The sequence below is a fragment of the Zalophus californianus genome, chromosome 3, assembly GCF_009762305.2.
Source record: "Zalophus californianus isolate mZalCal1 chromosome 3, mZalCal1.pri.v2, whole genome shotgun sequence".
In the NCBI taxonomy this organism is placed as follows: Eukaryota; Metazoa; Chordata; class Mammalia; order Carnivora; family Otariidae; genus Zalophus; species Zalophus californianus.
The window spans coordinates 130,289,226-130,308,219 of record NC_045597.1 but is presented as its reverse complement, the minus strand read 5'-3'; the positions used below and the strand labels follow the sequence as shown (position 1 = coordinate 130,308,219).

General features: G+C 35.8%; 1 protein-coding gene and 1 long non-coding RNA gene across 2 annotated transcripts in view; one reads left to right on the top strand and one right to left on the bottom strand.

Annotated features, from left to right (window-relative positions):
* The window catches only part of SCN9A (sodium voltage-gated channel alpha subunit 9), a 177,229-nt gene that overhangs the window by 100,238 nt on the left and 57,997 nt on the right, over positions 1-18,994 (top strand). Inside the window, 6 exon segments of the mRNA XM_035726822.1 lie at positions 1,028-1,399; positions 4,127-4,256; positions 5,387-5,625; positions 8,051-8,224; positions 9,083-9,439; positions 13,894-14,370. Coding sequence (XP_035582715.1) covers positions 1,028-1,399; positions 4,127-4,256; positions 5,387-5,625; positions 8,051-8,224; positions 9,083-9,439; positions 13,894-14,370 — 1,749 coding nt within the window.
* LOC113920605 lies at positions 1,272-9,299 on the bottom strand. Its single transcript, XR_003519324.2, has 4 exons — positions 9,175-9,299; positions 4,172-4,204; positions 3,450-3,648; positions 1,272-1,577 (listed from the first exon to the last, which is right to left on the bottom strand). It is a non-coding gene; the product is annotated as an uncharacterized LOC113920605 (long non-coding RNA).

Here is an 18,994-nt window from a genome sequence, read left to right as displayed (position 1 = left end):
GATCGTTCACTCCTACCTACACGCCCTGTACCTTTATTACTTAGTACGTGTGGTGTTCTCTAAGTGGGATGATTTTCTTCTTTGTTTTCCACCTGGTGTAGTTGCACCTGTTCTTCCTTCATTAGCTCAGATGCCGCTTGCCCTGCACATTTGCCTCTGCCCTCTCCCTTCTCCAATCTGCCCTTTGGTGCCCTGCTTAGAAATTACTATCCTTCTCATTTATGTCTACATTGAAAATGTCTACTACTTAAGTGTGTAAGATGCTGCCAAATGGACATAGAAATAAAAGGTAGAGCCCCTGCCCTCAAGATGTTATCATTTATCTGGGGAGACTGAACTTGAATACATGTGATATCCAATAAAAGGAAATAGGACAAGAGCAATCCAAGCTTGTTTAAGGCAGAGACTTGGTTATACTCACTTTCCATTATTCAGAGTGCCTGCCACTTTGTCCTTTACATAGGAAACACTAACATGTATTAAATTAGGTACTTCCAAAGAATAAACATTCAGTTTGGTTTATGGACACAGTTTATCCTGGCCATGACTGAGCTTCCAATATGTAAAGTGGAATTGCAAGCAATGGAAGGCAAAGAAGCATACAGCGTGGCCTTTGGCCTCGAGAAAGTTTCAATTACTTCTGGAACTTGGGGATTGATACATGAAAAGCTAAATAACAGGTATTAATACCAAAAGTTTTTTTAAAAGTGATATGTTCTTTGTAGCAAGATGAATGGGATAGAAACAATGGAGAGAATGGAGATGTCACTCTAGGCCAGACAGAGTAGGAAAGACCTGTGTGGCAATAAATAATTTACCTGGTCCTGAAAGGATGGATTCATCCAGTCTTTTCATCCCTGATTTGGAAGAGTTTATCTTGCTGCCAAATTCCTTTGTTTTTAAATACGCTTCTTTTAAACCAGCACAAGGCCACCTGGCCTCAGCTCAATGGGGTCCGTGGCAGTTCTGTGCGCTTCTACTCTTAGGTGCTTCAGCAGATAAATGTCATCTTTTCTCTTTTCTGCAGTCACCGCTCAGCATTCGAGGCTCCTTGTTTTCTGGAAGGCGCAGCAGCAGAACAAGCCTTTTTAGTTTCAAAGGTCGAGGGAAGGATGTTGGATCGGAGACTGAATTTGCCGATGATGAGCATAGCATTTTTGGAGACAGCGAAAGCAGGAGGGGCTCGCTGTTTGTGCCCCACAGACCTCGGGAGCGGCGCAGCAGTAACATCAGCCAAGCCAGTAGGTCTCCCCCAGTGCTGCCAGTGAATGGGAAGATGCACAGTGCCGTGGACTGCAATGGTGTGGTCTCCCTGGTTGATGGACCCTCAGCCCTCATGCTCCCCAATGGACAGCTTCTGCCAGAGGTGATAATAGATAAGGCAACTTCTGATGACAGCGTAAGGACGTTTTAAAATAGCTCAGGCATGGCTCCACCCTTATTCTTGCATCAGTCAGTCTCTCTGCTAGAGGGGCCTTCTTTGGTCCTGTGAATGGCTCTGTGTCTTGCAATACCTCTTCTGTAGAAATACACCTTTAACTCATTCGTGGAATTCTCATCCCATATGCTGTAGACATCTAATGCAAAGATATTTAAAACTCCATTTTTTAAAAAAGGAACTTATCTGTTGAAATTATACTTGAATATTATAAACCATTCCTTTAGAAAACAATGTATAAAAGATATATACATATATGTCAGCACAGGAAATGCATTGCTAATGCTGATCTCCTTCACTGATAATAGGTCCCATTTCTGTAAGGAAGTTTGGATTAGTTGCCACCTCCTGCTATCTTTGTCAAGATACTGTTTATTCCTTGTGCAGGGAATCTTGAGTTTTTAAATTAGTAATAATAATAGCAAACGTGTGTTTAGTATTTACAATGGCCCTATAAGGTGATATATTATTATCCCTGTTTTACAAAGAGGAAACCTGAGGCTCGGAGAACTAAAGCAGCTTGTTCAAGTTCCCTCAGCTAATAAACAGTAGTCCTGAAGTTCAAAGAGAGGCCCTCTGTTTCAGAGCTTATGCTCTTAACCCACCACACCTTTGCTCTCTCTCCAGTGTGTGTTAGGCTTCTGAACTTAGAAATAATTTAGAATAGTTGCGTTTTTTCCCCTGTACATAAATGAAAATTTCATTTCATTTCATTAAATTTCCAAAAAAAAAAAACCCCTCTTTTGTCTGGAGTCTATGAATAAAAATATAATATCCAAACTGCATACATTAATACAAACATATACACATAAAAGCAAAAACAAAACAACCAGTCCAAAGCAATAATTTCAAGAGTTTAGGAGTAATTGAGTGGTTAGAAAAAGAGTCTGATTAGGCTTGAAAGAGATCTTTCTGGTTTCTGGAGTTTCTAGGTTACCTCTTTAGACTACTCACCATGTTATATTGCATGACCAAATATCAGCAGGGGTTTTGACTAACCTAACAACCTTTGAACTCATGTTCCTTATTCATATATTCATATTTTCAGACAACATAGTATTTTTAGTGAGAATAAAGTTCCATCAAAGTCATGGCCACAAACATTTCAGTTGGAATGAATGCATGTGCTTTTAGGTAACGTGTGACCTCTGTGCTTGCATGACACTGCTTCAGCCCTTCTGCCAAGATATTTTTCTGTATCAAGTGAGCATGTTAAATTTCTATGGAATCAGATCTTTGCTGTGTTTTTCTTTTCAGTGATCTATTACCTGTGAAATACAGAATTTATATCAAATTTGGATATTATTTCATATCTTTAAATGAAATGTTTTTATTTTATTTAAGACTTTACTTTTACCATAGGAAAATCAGTATTACCATAAATCCTGAAACAAACTGCAAAACTAGAGGAGTTAGTAGATACTCTAGGATTCAACAGAAATGCAATAAACATAATAGTGTGGCAAAATGTTCAGTTTAGATGAAAAAACTGCATGATAAATAATATAACTTTGACAACTAAAACGTGTACATGAAAAAGAATCTGTTATCCTTGTTTGACTTGGAGAAAAATTGCCTTTTCTGGAAAGTCAGTAAATTAGAGATTGGATCTAATAGAGCTCTACAAAAAGTCACCTTCAGATATGTGTGCATGTATGTCTGTGCACATACACATACAGACACACAAGCATATATTTATGCCCATGTGTCCATGTTGTAATATACACACATATATAACTGTATCTAAACAACTATACAACTTTAAAACTCTAGAACTATATCTATATGTTTGTAAAGTGGTGTGTGTGTATATTTATACATACACACATCCACACCTAAGCAGATAGATAGGTGATACATATAGAGTTGTATAGTTGTTTGTGTGTATATGTGTGTGAGTGGTATGTGTGTGTATGTATTATTGGCCTGCACTGAACCAGCACAGTGTTTTAACTTTGAATTAGTTGCCAAGATTTAAAAACAAGACGTTTTCACACAAAAATAAGTGTACCTGGTAAGCCTGAGCTCATAGTCCTGCATGGCAGCAATCCTTTAGAGCGGAAAGTGGTCACCTCCTTTAGATGGAGCTTACATTCTCCATTTTGCTACAGTTCCCGTCAGTCTCCATTGTCCTTTTCAAACTGAGTCATTTATCATCATATACTCAGAGCAATTCATGAGGCAAACATTATAGTCGCCGCCATTTAATGCTGTTACCTCAACAAAGAATAATTACAGAAATTTATCAGAGAATACCAGGATTCTGCCCCTTTAACACACATCACTGCAACACATGTCTAGCTGTTCTCATGTAGGACTCTTACATGGTAAAACTATCTGAATAAATTCAAGACCCAGAAAGATAGATGATGAAAGTGATTATAACGATAAAAGCAACTTGTTTTATTTTTTATTTTCCTAAGCATTAATTCTTTTCATCCTCAAAGCAAGAATATGAGGCAAGTACTATGGTTATCCCCATTTTACCAGTGATGGAACTGAGACAGGAGTTAAGTAACCCTCCAATGATACATACCCAGTAAGTAGCAGAGCTATGATTCCAACCCAGCAACCTAGTCTCTACTTTTATTTAATCACTACAGCTACCTAAGCAAGATTTTATTCTACACATATAATTTATAAGAATTCTATTCTTAGAACTTTAATTAATCATCTTTTTTCTTTCAGGGTACAACCAATCAAATACATAAGAAAAGACGTTCCAGTTCTTACCTTCTTTCTGAAGATATGTTGAATGATCCCAATCTGAGACAAAGAGCAATGAGTAGAGTAAGCATATTAACAAACACTGTAGAAGGTATGTAATAATACCCTCTTACCCATACAGATTTTTAAACAGAATTTAGATAAATCCTGGTCAGCCTTAAATAGGTATATAAAATTCTTAGGAAGAATTCAAAGAATAAAAAATGGTTATAAACAATAGTAAAGATAATCAATGGACACTAATGGAATGGTCTTTATGTGCTCAAAAAATTGATAAAGTTTTTTTTTGTGATTAAAGACATTGGATGATAGGACTTTTCAAAGATAAATAGCTTAATGGTAATTAATGAAGAAATCTAGGTTAACCCAGGGCTGGGTGGTTCTCACTATATAGTCTTAGAAACTTAAACTAATCTCTCTGAATTTATCATCATTCTAATATGCAAAAAAAAAAATACATACCTCCAGATGTCTATAAATTGCTGCCTCTGAGCACATTCAATGAAATTATAAAATGGTAATATGTGATGTAACATCTGTTCAGAATATGATGAAAAGGCATTAGAGAAAGCAATTTAGAGAGCATAATGGGAACAATAGTGGTTAGACCCTGAGATGCATTGAGAAGAGAGTTAAGGGTGGCAACTTTTAAAATGTGCTGGCTCCCACCCTCTCCCCCTACAATATGCCCCAGGTCCCACCTTGTCCATGGGTTACTACCTCATACCCACACATTCCATGATGGCCTCAGACAAAGCTTCCACCCACCTCCTAAACTTAATGGTGAGAAATAAAGGGCTCATGGTATGACATATCTATTGAATGAGTCACTCCATAAATTATTTCTAGTCTCTTGGTTCTGAGATTGTTTTCACCTATGAAAGGATATATATTGGTGGAAAATATATATTTCTCCATAGATTCTCCTGTTTCCCATCACATGTTAGGTGTATGTTTCTCTGGGAGTTGCCCATATCTGCTTTGAGTCATTAATTTCACTGCCTTCCCCAACTTATGCTTGCTCTAGTAAAATGAACATTGTGATATAAGATTTTTATGTAATATGCTATGCTTTCATAGAAGAAGTACTGTTAAATTTGCAAAGTCTAAACAGAAAACTTTTTTCAGTGTTAAAGTGTACTGCTGATTTGTACCGTACCTGGTTAGGAAGAAAATAAACAAATGATTGGCTTCATGTTCTCTGTTGGTTTCTTTCCCCAGAACTTGAAGAGTCCAGACAAAAATGTCCACCTTGGTGGTACAGATTTGCACACACATTCTTGATCTGGAATTGTTCTCCATATTGGATAAAATTCAAAAAGCTTGTCTATTTTATTGTAATGGATCCTTTTGTAGATCTTGCTATTACCATTTGCATAGTTTTAAACACAATGTTTATGGCTATGGAGCATCACCCAATGACTGATGAATTCAAAAATGTACTCACTGTGGGAAATTTGGTGAGTTTCTCAATGTGTATTATGTACCCATAAATCTTCTCTTTGGTTGTCATGATTGTCATTTCTTTTCTTTAAGTCAGATGGGTATGTAGCTACATAATTATCCATATCCAGAATTCACAATATGAATCATTGTACAAAGTCAAGTTTCTGGTGATACTATTTTAAAATAACTTTGCAGAAGTATAGAGATCTATAACAATACTATTTCCAAAGGTCACCATCTTGGGAGTTTATAGTGTGTGGGTTTTGTTTTTGTTTTTTTTTTTCCTGCTGCCATGTCTCTTTAAAGCAACACTCTGAAAATTTGATACTTTCTTACCCATTTTATAATTACATTGCTGCTTCCTTAAGAGTTCTCTACATATTTTCAGAAAAATTATGCATGGTTTATTTTGACATAAAAGTGAGGTGTCTGGGCCTTTGAAGTCCCAAAGTCTTGGATTTGAATTCTGATTCTGCCTCTTACTGGTTATATGACCTTTGGCAAATGTGTTAATCTCTATAATCTTTAATTTTCTCATTTATAAAATAATTATAATACCTCATTTATAAAATAAGAAAAATAATTCATTATTTATAATATAATAATAGCACTTCATTTATCATATTGTTGAGAGGATTAAATGCTTTCTACTTATTAGTCAGGCATATCATAAGTCATTAACAAATTAAACCTATTGTTACTGTTATTATTATCATCATCATGCTTTAAATCAGTTAGCAGAAAGAAGCCTTAAGAATAAGGATACGAAGAAACCAAAATGGGAGGAATGGACACAGAAGACACAAGGACACTCAAGGGATCTGTAGGCTTCAAGAAGACAGAGGATCCTATTAGGAAAATGGGTGCCAGAGTGATCTCTTAAATGTGCAGTGCTGGTCACATTTTGGCTTAATTAATGCCTTAGGGCAAATGACAAGTGTTAGTTTCTGAGAATCTGCGTGTAGCAGGCAGAAGTTCTATTTCATGGCCAAAGAATCCTAGTTTATGACTCTCCATAAATTTTCAATAACTCTGGATGTCTTTGTGAATGTCTGTGTAAGATAATTTTACTTTTGCCTAGATCCCAAAACAATTGATTTTGAAGCCAAAGAGTTTGTTTCTGAGTCATTCTTCTCTCCCACATTTTTTCAGTTAAGATGTATGTACCCCATGTGCTTTTTGAGGTAGCATTCTTCTTGCCTTCGATTTCTCTTTGAAAAAGACAGGACTAGACAGGTGATGGGTATTAAAGAGGGCACTTGTTGTGATGAGCACTGGGTGTTGTATGTAAGTGATGAGTCTGAATTCTACTCTAGAAACCAATATTGCACTGTTTGCTACTAACAAAATTTAAATTGAAAAAAAAAAGACAGGACTATCTAGTTTCTAATTGTTGGTGGAAGTACAGATCATGAAAATCAGTACCTTCTTGCTGAGTTGACTGCATCACTGTGAAGCCCAAAAGAATTTATCGTGTTTCTTATCTCTTGCCACAACCCTAAGTGTGGGTACTCTGCTTATCTTCTTGATGCTGCATTATTTTTAAATTGACTCAGCACTTATAGACTTCACCATTTCCCTTTGAGCCTTCTTTGATCAGCTTCTTTGAGTCAAATCAAACCTAAATGATTCACAAACAAGTCCTTCACTGTTGTCTTTTTAAGTCAGTCCTTTAATACCGATGTCATGAATTAATGATGTTTTGTGATGCACTTTTGTGTCAAAGCTTTAGAAGTCTTACTTTAGCTTCCACTGTATCAATTAAATACTTTTTCCTCTTCTACTGATAAATCTTTAAAGAGTGAGTCAACATATTCTCTATTTCCCTAAGAGTAGTTAGACCAGACGAAAAGACTGGCTCAAAATTTCAGTATCAATCTATATTTCCTTTTCATTTTCTTCCAGAATAACTTATTGACCCATATAATTTTTTTTTGAAAAAAGTGACTGTGTTAATTGTCATGGTTTTATTTATGTGGAATTTTTTTAAAGATTTATTTATTTGAGAGAGAGAAAGAGAGGGGCAGAGGGAGAGGGAGAATCTCAAGCAGACTCCACACTGAGCACGGATCCCAACTCGGAGCTTGATCTCACAACCTTGAGATCACCACCCAAGCCAAACCCAAGTCATACACTTAACAACTGCGCCACCCAGGTGCCCCTATTTATGTGGAATTTTAATATGCTTTTCTAAAATGCTGTCTAAAGATGAAGAGGGTAGACAGGAAACTTAGAGCTTTTTATCCCTGTAATACTTGTATTACAGCTATAGAAATAGTCACCAGATTTATGGGATTAAATGAGATAATAACATACATTTGTAGAGGATCTGGTGCATTGCCTGAAGCACAGTGATGCTAAACAAAGAGTCATAATCATCATTACTTTGATTCTATACTTCTAGTAATACCAGAAAAAAACATTGTATTTCTCCTTTAGGTCTTCACTGGGATCTTTGCAGCTGAAATGGTTTTAAAACTAATTGCCATGGATCCATATGAGTATTTCCAAATAGGATGGAACATTTTTGACAGCCTTATTGTGACTTTAAGTTTAGTGGAGCTTTTCCTAGCAGATGTGGAAGGACTGTCAGTTCTGCGATCATTCAGACTGGTAAATATAGACCAAACTTACCATTATATTCTGTGTATAAAAGGGTGTTTCTAAGGCTCTGCATTATTATTTAAGTCTTTTGGAGGATTGACTCAAAAGACAAGATTACGTCTTATATCTAGTATAATCAATTTCGTTCCATCACAAAAGTTCTTAAAGAGTTCAAAAATGACAGGGATGTTCTTATTTTAGCATCTTGAAAACATGGTCAGTCGTAATTGAATTAATTTTCGGATCTGGAAGACATATTCAGTTGTATAAACTAGTATAATAGAAGTGGGTAAAGAAAATATTTCTTTGCCAGTACGCAGTAATTTATTTCACAGTAAGAAGCTTATGGTTTACAGAATTTCAATTCCTACATATGTTCATTACTTTGTGGGTTTGATAACTAAAGATCAAATTGTCCCCAAAATGATTGTTGTCTCATATCAAAAATATAGAAATGTAAAGACTTAAAGCATTTTTCTCTAACATGTTGGGCTTTATCCTATGTCAGCATGAAAAAGTAGATAAAAGTATCAGACTACATTTAAATTAAAAAAATTTAAAGTATCAGAAAAGAGAATTAAGGATAAATTATCAATTCTAAAGGGAATCATATCTGAAACCATAATAAGAGGCTTTTATAGTAATCCTGAACTTCCTTCAAAAATATGTATGGTGATTATATTGTGGCAAGTATAACAAAATAACAGGAATATTGAAAGTAGCTGACAGGAAAAAAATAGAAATAATTAATTTCAGCTGGGTAATAATGATAATATTTTAGAATTTAAAATTTGGGACAGAACTCGGGATTTGAAACATTGAACACTTTTCTTAATAATTAATATTAACCTTTGTGTTTCCTTTCAGCTTCGAGTTTTCAAACTGGCAAAGTCTTGGCCAACACTGAATATGCTGATAAAGATCATTGGCAACTCAGTGGGTGCTCTGGGTAACCTCACCTTGGTGCTGGCCATCATCGTCTTCATTTTTGCTGTGGTCGGCATGCAGCTGTTTGGCAAGAACTACAAAGAATGTGTCTGCAAGATCAATGAAGACTGTACACTCCCACGATGGCACATGAATGACTTCTTCCACTCCTTCCTGATTGTGTTCCGCGTGCTGTGTGGAGAGTGGATAGAGACCATGTGGGACTGTATGGAGGTCGCTGGTCAAGCCATGTGCCTTATTGTGTACATGATGGTCATGGTCATTGGAAACCTAGTGGTACGTAATCAGAGGTTCACACGTATAAAATTTTTCATAGAAAATTGTTATATGATGATAAGATCAGTTATTTTATAATTTTAGGATTAATTACACATAAAACTATTAATTGTAATAGAATATTGGTCATTTTAATATGGGAAAGTACAGAAAAAAAAATGAAATATTGTCTCAATTTCCCTGATAGATAACCCATATTTTTCACAATGATTATATTATTTTACTTCTTTTATTTTTTTCAAAGATTTATTTATTTATTTGAGAGAGAGTCTGTGTGTGTGTGTCCATGGAGGGAAGGGCAGAGGGAGAGAATCTTCAGGCAGACTCCCTGCTGAGCACAGAGTCCAATGCAGGGCTCCATCTCACAACCCATGAGATCATGACCTGAGCCAAAACCAAGAGTCAGACACTTAACCAACTGAGCCACCCAGGTGCCCCTTCACAATATTTATTTTAATGGAAAGTTTTCTACTTTATTCTCTCATTTTAAAAATGATGTCATATAAATTAAATCTGTGGTTTTCCTATCTCTTAAAAGTCCATTCAAATACCAAGTTATACTAGTGAATAGAATATGATTAAATTAACAATAACAAAAATGAAGTTATAATGGAACAAAGCAATTGAAAGGACTGGTCCCATTGCACTATAGTCATATATAATAAAACTAGCAACCATAGCAAGGAGCAGGAAACTATGAGTCATGTGCCAAATCCAGCATACTGCCTGTTTTTGTATGGCCTTGCAAGCTTGGAATGTTTGTTTTTGGTTTTTTTCCAATGGTTAAAAAAATAAAAGGAAAAATAATATTTCATGACACATGAAAATTATATGAAATTTAAATTTCAGGCTCTGTAAGCAAAATTTTATTAGAACACAGACATGCTAATAATTCACTGACATGTTGTCTATGTCTGTTTTACTCTGCAATGGCAGAGTTGAGTAGTTGCCATAGAGATTTTATGTCCCACAGAGGCCAAAATATTTTTTATCTCTCCCTTTACAGAAAAAGATTTGCCCACCACTGCTCCATAGCATCTCTTTCACAATTGATCTTCTATTTCTCCATTAGTGTTTGCTTGGCTTGTACTCCTTCTCTGTTTGTTTGTTTGTTTTTACCTACCCATTCATAAAAACTTTCAAGCTAACGAACAGGAGAATATTGGGATAAGATGCTCTTTCATGACTCACTCACTTCAGTTTTCAAAGCCACCATGTTGACTTGGTTTAGTTTGTCACCTTGGCGTCAGACTCCTCATTAGGAGTCCCAGGAGGTGGGGTATAGTAACAACTCTATGGTTAATACTTTCACTTTCAACTGGCTTGAAAATAAGTTGCTAATTATTTTTGCCCTTGCAGCCCCCATGTCAAAAGTAATTCAGAGCCTAAGACAGAAACCTACATTCATCAAGTCATATGCTAAATGGTACTGTTTTGTGCCATTAAATGGCTAGACATATACAGAGTAAATTATGCAATCTAAATTCTAGATCATTACAGCACAAAATGTAGACACCATGAGTTAGAATTCTGTAATTACTGATCATCCTCTAGTTGTAGTAATAAATTTACTAGTTTTATAAAGGCTTATAAATCCCTTCCAATATGAAGTAAAATGCATATGCTTTATCTGGTTCTTCTTCTGAATTTAACATTTGTATTCAGAAGCTCCTATAATGTGATTTGTTTGTACACTTCTTCTTATAAAATTTTGACATAAAAATATTGAAATGTAGCTCTTTATAAGATATAGGATGTCAAAACATTCCATATCAAAGCCATTAATCACAACTATTTTAAAATATTTAGTATTCACTCAAGCATGGATAAAGTGAGGGGGCTTCCTTGGGCACTCTCGAGTTATTCATTCAATATTTTTATTACTTTCTCTGTGAAAGGAAGTGTATTTGGGTATTGCAGGGTGATTAAAAATATATACCTATGAGTTAGTCCCTGTCTTCAAGGTAATTACTATGTATGGACATGGGAAAATGGTACACAAAATTATCAGATAAGGAAGAAGTGGTAGGTGCTAGCAGTGAGGCAAAAATAGATGCTCTTGACACATTGGAAGAAAAGAGAGTTCTAAATAGTGACTAAAAGAAGAATTTTAAAGTGGGTCTTTGAATAATATGCAAAATAATATTTAAGCATGAACACAGGTGTAACAGTAATGGTTTACTTTGAAAAGTAATATGAATTTAGAGTTAAAAATAGATGGGATATCTCAGTGAATGTTTAATCCATATAGACCTGGTAATGACTGACTCATGATGATATTTATTCATTATTTACTAGTGATAATGAAAAACAAGAGAAGTGTAATTCACAAAATAGGTAAACAACTCTTGGTTAAGGAATTACCAATGATGTAGAATTAGAATCTGAAAAGAAAAACAAAAAAATATGTTTCTGATACAGTCCTCTGCATATTAAGAGTTATAGCTAAACAGATCTTCCTTTTTTTTCTCTTATTCCTTAGTTAATTTTACTACCAACTAGTTAAAATGGTTAAAAACAATAAGAAAGAACATTAATCAGGATGATGTTGAATCAGACATACATTTTATTAATATTTTTTTCTCTGCTTAATCTGATAATGGATGTGTGATACAGAATGGACCTCATTTTCAATTGTGGTACCAGTAGATTTTGATAAAATAGTAGAATACTATTATGATTTTTGATGGAATGAAAGTTACTGTTATTATCCTTAATGAAGATGTGACAGAACAGGACATTATTGAAATATGTGGAATCTTATAAAAGCCAAACTCATAGAAACAGAGACTAGAATGGTGATTACCAGGGGCTGGGGGCGGGGGGGGGGGGGGGGCGGGAAATGGTGGTCAAAGTTCAAAATTGCAGCTATAAGATAAATAAGTTCTAGGGATCTAATTTACAGCATGGTAATTATAGTTAATAATACTGTATTATATACTTGAAAGTTGCTAAGAGACTAGATCTTAAATGTTCTCACCACACACACACAAAAATGGTAATTCTTTGACATGATGGAGGTGTTCCTTAACACTGTGGTGGTAATCATTTTGTATAAATATGTCAAATCAACATGTTGTACACTTTAAACTTACACAATGTTATATAACAATTATATCTCAGTAAATGTGGAAAAATAAAGTTAATTACAAATTTGAAAGGAAAAAAGGAAGACTATTAACACTTGCATTGATTAGGGAGACTAAAGCTGTAGAATGAGCCCTTGGCTTCTCAACAACATTCCTGTTAAAACATACACACAAACAAACATAAATACATTTTCTCATTGACCATAAAGACCAAAATGAAAGTAAACTATTTCAGAATTCCTTCATAAGATTTATCGCAATTGTTTTCTGTGATTTTCTCTTTTTGCTCCCCCTCAGACTCTTCTCTTAAACATATTAACATAGACATTTTTAAACTATGCTGTTCTGCTTACATCTCTGAAAAATTGTTTTAGGTGGGACCCAAATTGAGGCATGAGTCCCTTCTCAGTTTGGCCTAATTTTCATTATTTTAATGACGTAGATGTTTTTGTCCATGAAGAAACTTACATGAAAGGGTATTTCAATTACCTTTTTGTTTCCTATCTAAAACAATATTTAAATATAATTTAAATAAAATTTAAATACAACCCTCTGTGAGATTTTTTTTTTTTTTTTATAATATTGAGTCCACCTGGACCCTTACCTCAGGGAGGAAAAACAGAAATGGTTTTGCACACAAACAGGATTTTAGGAGTTGTCCTGCCCTCTTTGATTATCTCTTCCAGGGCCAAATGATTGGCACAAGGCCAAACAGTCATAATGCCATTATCTCATTTGAATTGGGTTCAGTGGGCAGGTCCTTTTCTATGCTTTAAAAGCCTCATTAAGTTGCAAGCTGGCTCAATTCTTGGACAGAATATTTTATTACAGGAGCTTTGCAAGTATTATATGTTCCATTTGTTGCAGTGAACTGACATGTATCTTCTGGGAAAAGCAAACACACAGCTTGGTGTAGGTTACTTCAGCACAACAGACACTCCTCACAATTTTCTTGTTCTACTTTTTTCTCAGAGGTGACAAATATTCATTACAGGTAAACATTAGGAGGGCTTTTCATGCCCATAAAAGGGAATTTGGCCAAGGGACTCCTGCTGCAGAAATGAACTTAAGAATGGCATAATGGTAATGGGGAGGGAGCCTTCTCTTTGCTCCTGGCGCTAAGTCCTTCGTGGGTATGGCTGACCTCTGTCCCCGAGTTTCTAGGAGCTAGGATACACACATGATAGGATAGTGATGAGAGTCTGGCCTCGCGTCTGTCCCATCACAGGTTCTTCCTTCTGTGTGAAGTACAGGGATCTTTGATGCTGGTTTGGATTTTGGCCTGTATTTCGGAAAAACGTGCTTATTTTCTTTTTTATTTCCTGTCTCCCTATTTCCCCATACCCCATCCCCATCCTGATGTAGGTCCTCAACCTATTTCTGGCTTTATTATTGAGCTCATTTAGCTCAGACAATCTTACAGCAATTGAAGAAGACAAGGAGGCAAACAACCTCCAGACTGCAGTGGGCAGAATTACAAAGGGAATAAATTATCTGAAACAAACCTTACATGAATTTATTCTCAAAGCATTTTCCAAAAAGCCAAAGATTTCCAAAGACACAGGAAGAGAAGAAGATCAAAATAGTAAGAAGGAAAACTCTATCTCTAACCGCACAATTGCTGAAATGAACAAAGATCGCAATTTCCACAAAGAAAAAGACAAAATCAGTGGTTTTGGAAGTGGTGCGGACAAATACTTGATGGAAGAAAGTGATTGTCAATCATTTATTCATAATCCCAGCCTCACTGTGACAGTGCCCATTGCACCTGGGGAATCTGATTTGGAAAATATGAATACTGAGGAACTTAGCAGTGATTCAGATAGTGAATACAGCAAAGGGGTAAGATTGTTTCATACACATTGTTTCCTATTACTAATTAGTGTGAAATGAATCTAAAGTTCGAATTTTGCTGTGTTCTTTCTAATATTGCAGACTGATGGGTAGTTTATTGCGTTTGTGAGTTTACACAGCAACTTGCTGAAGGTTCATGTAGTAAGGTTTAACTTACTGGTTCTTAACAATTGATGCAATCATACTTAGCTAGATTTGAAAGTGCCAGGTACCTTTAAATCTTCCCTTCCCTCATCCCCTTTTGTTATCAGTTGTAAAGTCATACAGTTTCCTGTCTGTTGAATCCACCGCTCCTTCTCATCACCTTTGTTTGCCTTTGCATTCACTACTTCTAGCCTAAACCATACCAAGTAAAGTCCCAACTAGTGTCTCTGCTTCTCATTTCCATCTAGTCCAGGTCACTTGTTTGATTAATTTTACTCTGATTCAATCCCAGTCATGTCACTCCTTTGAAGTATGTTTGGTCCCCCAAGTCTCCGGAATTACAGACTGTTGATAAAGTGTTCACACCATGGCCCCATCCAGCTGACCAGCTGTGTCATCCAGTGCTTGCCTGGTTTCCTTCTGGACCACAAACACTCGCATCGTGTATCACTCTGCTTGGGATTTCCTTCCCCAGTCAAAATCCTATACACATCCTTTAAGACATTTTTTTTTTAAAGATTTTATTTATTTATTTGACAGAGAGAGACACAGCGAGAGCAGGAACACAAGCAGGGCGAGTGGGAGAGGGAGAAGCAGGCTTCCCGCTGTGCAGGGAGCCCGATGCAGGGCTCGATCCCAGTGCCCTAGGTTTATGACCTGAGCCAAAGGCAGATGCTTAACCGAAGGAGCCACCCAGGCGCCCCCCTTTAAGACATTCTTCATATGTAAAATTATTAGGCCTTACATCACAGGGTTGGGTAATAAGGGTTACATGAATTAACACAGGCAAAATGCTTAGAACAGTACTCAGAGTGCTCAAAAGTGGTAGCTATTGCATCCTTTCTAATTTCTCCACAGAGAGATAGGAGCACTCCTCCTTTTGAATCCTATCCAATTTTATGACTTTTCCTGGATTTATTGTTTAGCCTTATATTTTATTTTTTTGGAGAAATCATCGTATGCATCAAATGGTGCTCTAAACGGGAACCTTTTATCAAAACTTTTTTATATCCTCTTTCTCCACACCTGGTTGTACATATTAAAGTAACAGGGTGTTTTTTTTTGTTTACTGTTTTTATTAATTGAACTGTGTTTTTATTAATGTGGAATATAATAACCATAAGTGAGTTTTCAGACAAAGCATTTTTATGGTATATCTTTAAAATTTAAAGATATCAGTTAAAAATATTACTCCTTTCTTTAGGTCACATTTGAAAGTATTTGACAGGCATTTATCACATGCCTTCTATCTGCTTAACCCTATTCTAAGACCTGCACTCCATGAATTTCTAGTGGATTTTGGAATAAAGATACATACGTGTGTGTGTGTGTGTGTGTGTGTGTGTGTGTGTGTGTGTGTCCTAGCCATATGACCAGTGCTGGGTGCATAGTAAATGCTCAGTACTTACTGAGTGAATACATGATTATATAAATTAAGACTGTGTGTTTCTAAGTAGTCAAAGAAATTCTTTCCAAGATGACAAAGTAAGGAATAACATTTTTTATTTTTTATTTTTTAAAACCTTTACACAGAAATAGTACTGTCTCCAGAATTCAAAAGTATGATTGTTGCAGCTTGAAGGTAGAAAATCAGATTCCACAAAAGCCTTTTCAGGAAGTAATCTGAGCCTAGTCTCATGTGGAAAGGGAAACTAGTTCAATTACTCATTTTTCTGCTCATGAAGATCAGAGATCTTTGAAGATCATTGAAAAACCACAATTGCTTGGTAGACTTTCTGAATAAGTTTGGGATTCCAGGTGTTAAGGCAGTTTGGTAGCTGGCAGAGTTTATCAAACACTTCTTAATATTTGGAAGAATCATTTCTTACCTGGTCATTTTTCCTTTGCTCAAAACTGGTGGCTAACCTTAAATGGATCTCCTGTGGCTGGCAAAAGTCTTATTCTTCCTATGTTAATTATAACTTTTGATGGGAATCTTATAGATCTGCCCATTTAGCACCTCATTTGGTAAAAGCCAGCTCAATAAGAGGAAGTGACTTTATCCACAGTTATAAACCTAGCTCAAAGGCAGAGCCATGGCAAGAGTCCTAGTTTTGTGATTCATAGATCAGTCCTATTTCTGTCTTCTTTGCCCTGTCTTTGTCCATTTCAGGGATAAAACACACATCCCTATTGGGTTAATATCCAGTAGTTCTCCTCTAGGGTACTGAGCCATGCTTCTGAAAAATTTACATACCTTGTGGCATCCAGAGGAGGTTTGTGATGTCGTAGTGGCCAGCTGTCTTTTTTTATAATTAGTGATTTAGTTTATAGACTGTTTGATTACTGAAATAGACTTTTTTTGTTTTGATTTCAAGTTTTTGTTTACACTGTAGTTAATTAACATATATGGTAAAAGTGGTTTCAGGGGTAGTGCCCTCCTTCATCCCCATCACGCATCCATCTCCCTCCATCAACCCTTAATTTGTTCTCTATTGTTAAGAGTCTCATGGTTTGTTTGCCTCTCTCTCTTTTATCCCCCCCCTTTGTTCATCTGTTTTGTTTCTTAAATTACACATATTGGTGAAGCCCCCCATATGGTATTTATCTTTCTCTGACTGACTTATTTCACTTAGTATAATACACTCTAGCTCCATCTATGTCATTGCAAATGGCAAGATTTCATTGCTTTGATGGCTGAGTAATATTCCGTTGTATATTAATACCACATCTTCTTTATCCATTCATCTGTCCGTGGAATTTAGGCTTCCATAATTTGGCTATTGTTGATAATGCTGCTATAACCACCCATAAAGTTACTCTGCCACCTATCCCATAAACCCTTCTTAAAAAGCATGAAATTTAGTGTCCTAAAACTGTGTTATCTAAGGATCATTTGATGGCAACATTCTAATATTCTTGTCTTTTTCATATTTATAGTCATAGCTACATGAGAAAAAAATGTACACTTTTACTATTTCATATCTGTGGTTTATTTGGTATAATACATAGGAGCTTGGGGCTGCCTTATAGGTTATAATAAAGAATATGTAAGCTAATTGCTTCAAGTCATTTAGCACCGTATTTGAGTTGGTAAGCCTTAAAACAATGCCATCTATTGTGTTTATTATTGAATTCATCATCATTATTATCATCTAAAATTATGGATTTAAAATTGTAGACTTGGAATGTTTGCCCTTCTTCATAAAAAAATTTCCCATGACATATCTCACAGTGTGGGTACATTCAAACCCACTTTACTATACTGGACTTGAGAAATAACAGAAGTTCAAGATCTATAGGAAATTTGCTGGGTAACTTAGAGGTAATAGTAAGCTGTCTCCAACTGTGAAATCCTATGCTTATAGTCTTTCTCTTCAGCTGCTTGAGATTTAAATGTTTCTCATTATGACTTGGTTTTGGTTTTGTTTCTCCATTTGAACCACTAAAAAAGTGCAGATTTTCTTTATCAGAAGTACTTCTGTTACCCTTCCATGCTAACCTCCCTGCTCTATTCCCCTAATCTTCAGTTCCCACTTGAGTTCCCAAATTTTTGAACTACTTATTTCCTCCTTTTCAACTTTCTAATTTTTTCATGCCTAGGGTATCTTTGAAAGAGTGATTGCCATACTCTTGATGAACCTTGCGCAAAGAGCAAATCTTGATTACCCAAAAGAAAGTAATGCCTGATTCAATACATTTGGGTTATTTAAGTCTTATGCACTACCTTGGGATATGTTTAAGAATACAGCCTCTGGAAATAGAATATTTGCCTTGAATTCTAGCTTTGGTATTTACTAACTCTGTGGTCTTGAGCAATTTACAAAACCACTCCTTTTTTGTTGTTTTTTAGTTTCTGTATAAGCAAAAGAGAGTTGTAATGAAGAGTAAATGATGTAGGTAAATAATCAGATATGTGTCTTTTGGAAAGTAAGTGCCTGATTAACAGTTATCGGTATGGAACTGAGTGGCCACATAAACACTATAAGTAGTTACTTACTACAGGTTAAATTCAAGAGAGGTAGCATGGTATAGATCAATGGTTCACAATTTTAGTGTGTAAAAGACACAGGAAACTTGTTCCAAACACCAGATCTGGGTTGTATCCTTTGAACTCTCTGCCGAAGTCTGGAAGCAACTTTAGAGTCCTTATCAGTGGTGTTCCCAGTGACCACTGTGATGGATTGAGTTGGCATGGGAAATAAACCTAACTTCATCCCTAGCGTGTTTGGACCCAGGTTTCTGAGATGGCATTTTCTTTATTCTGGGGCTGAGGATCTTCCCCCCTTTGTCTGTTGAAGAATCTGCATTTTGAACAGAGAGAAACAACATCTTTAACCCTTGACTCCTCTCCCTACCCGTGCATCAAAAAAAAAAAAACAAAAAAACAGAAAACCAAAAAACAAACAAAAAAACTACTCTTTTGTGGCCTAGCATTCTGTTTTCCCATTATATTTGATGGGAGACTTTTTCATCTTCTTCTAATATCAGACCTCATATAGGCAAGTGTCCTTGTCCTGATATACAC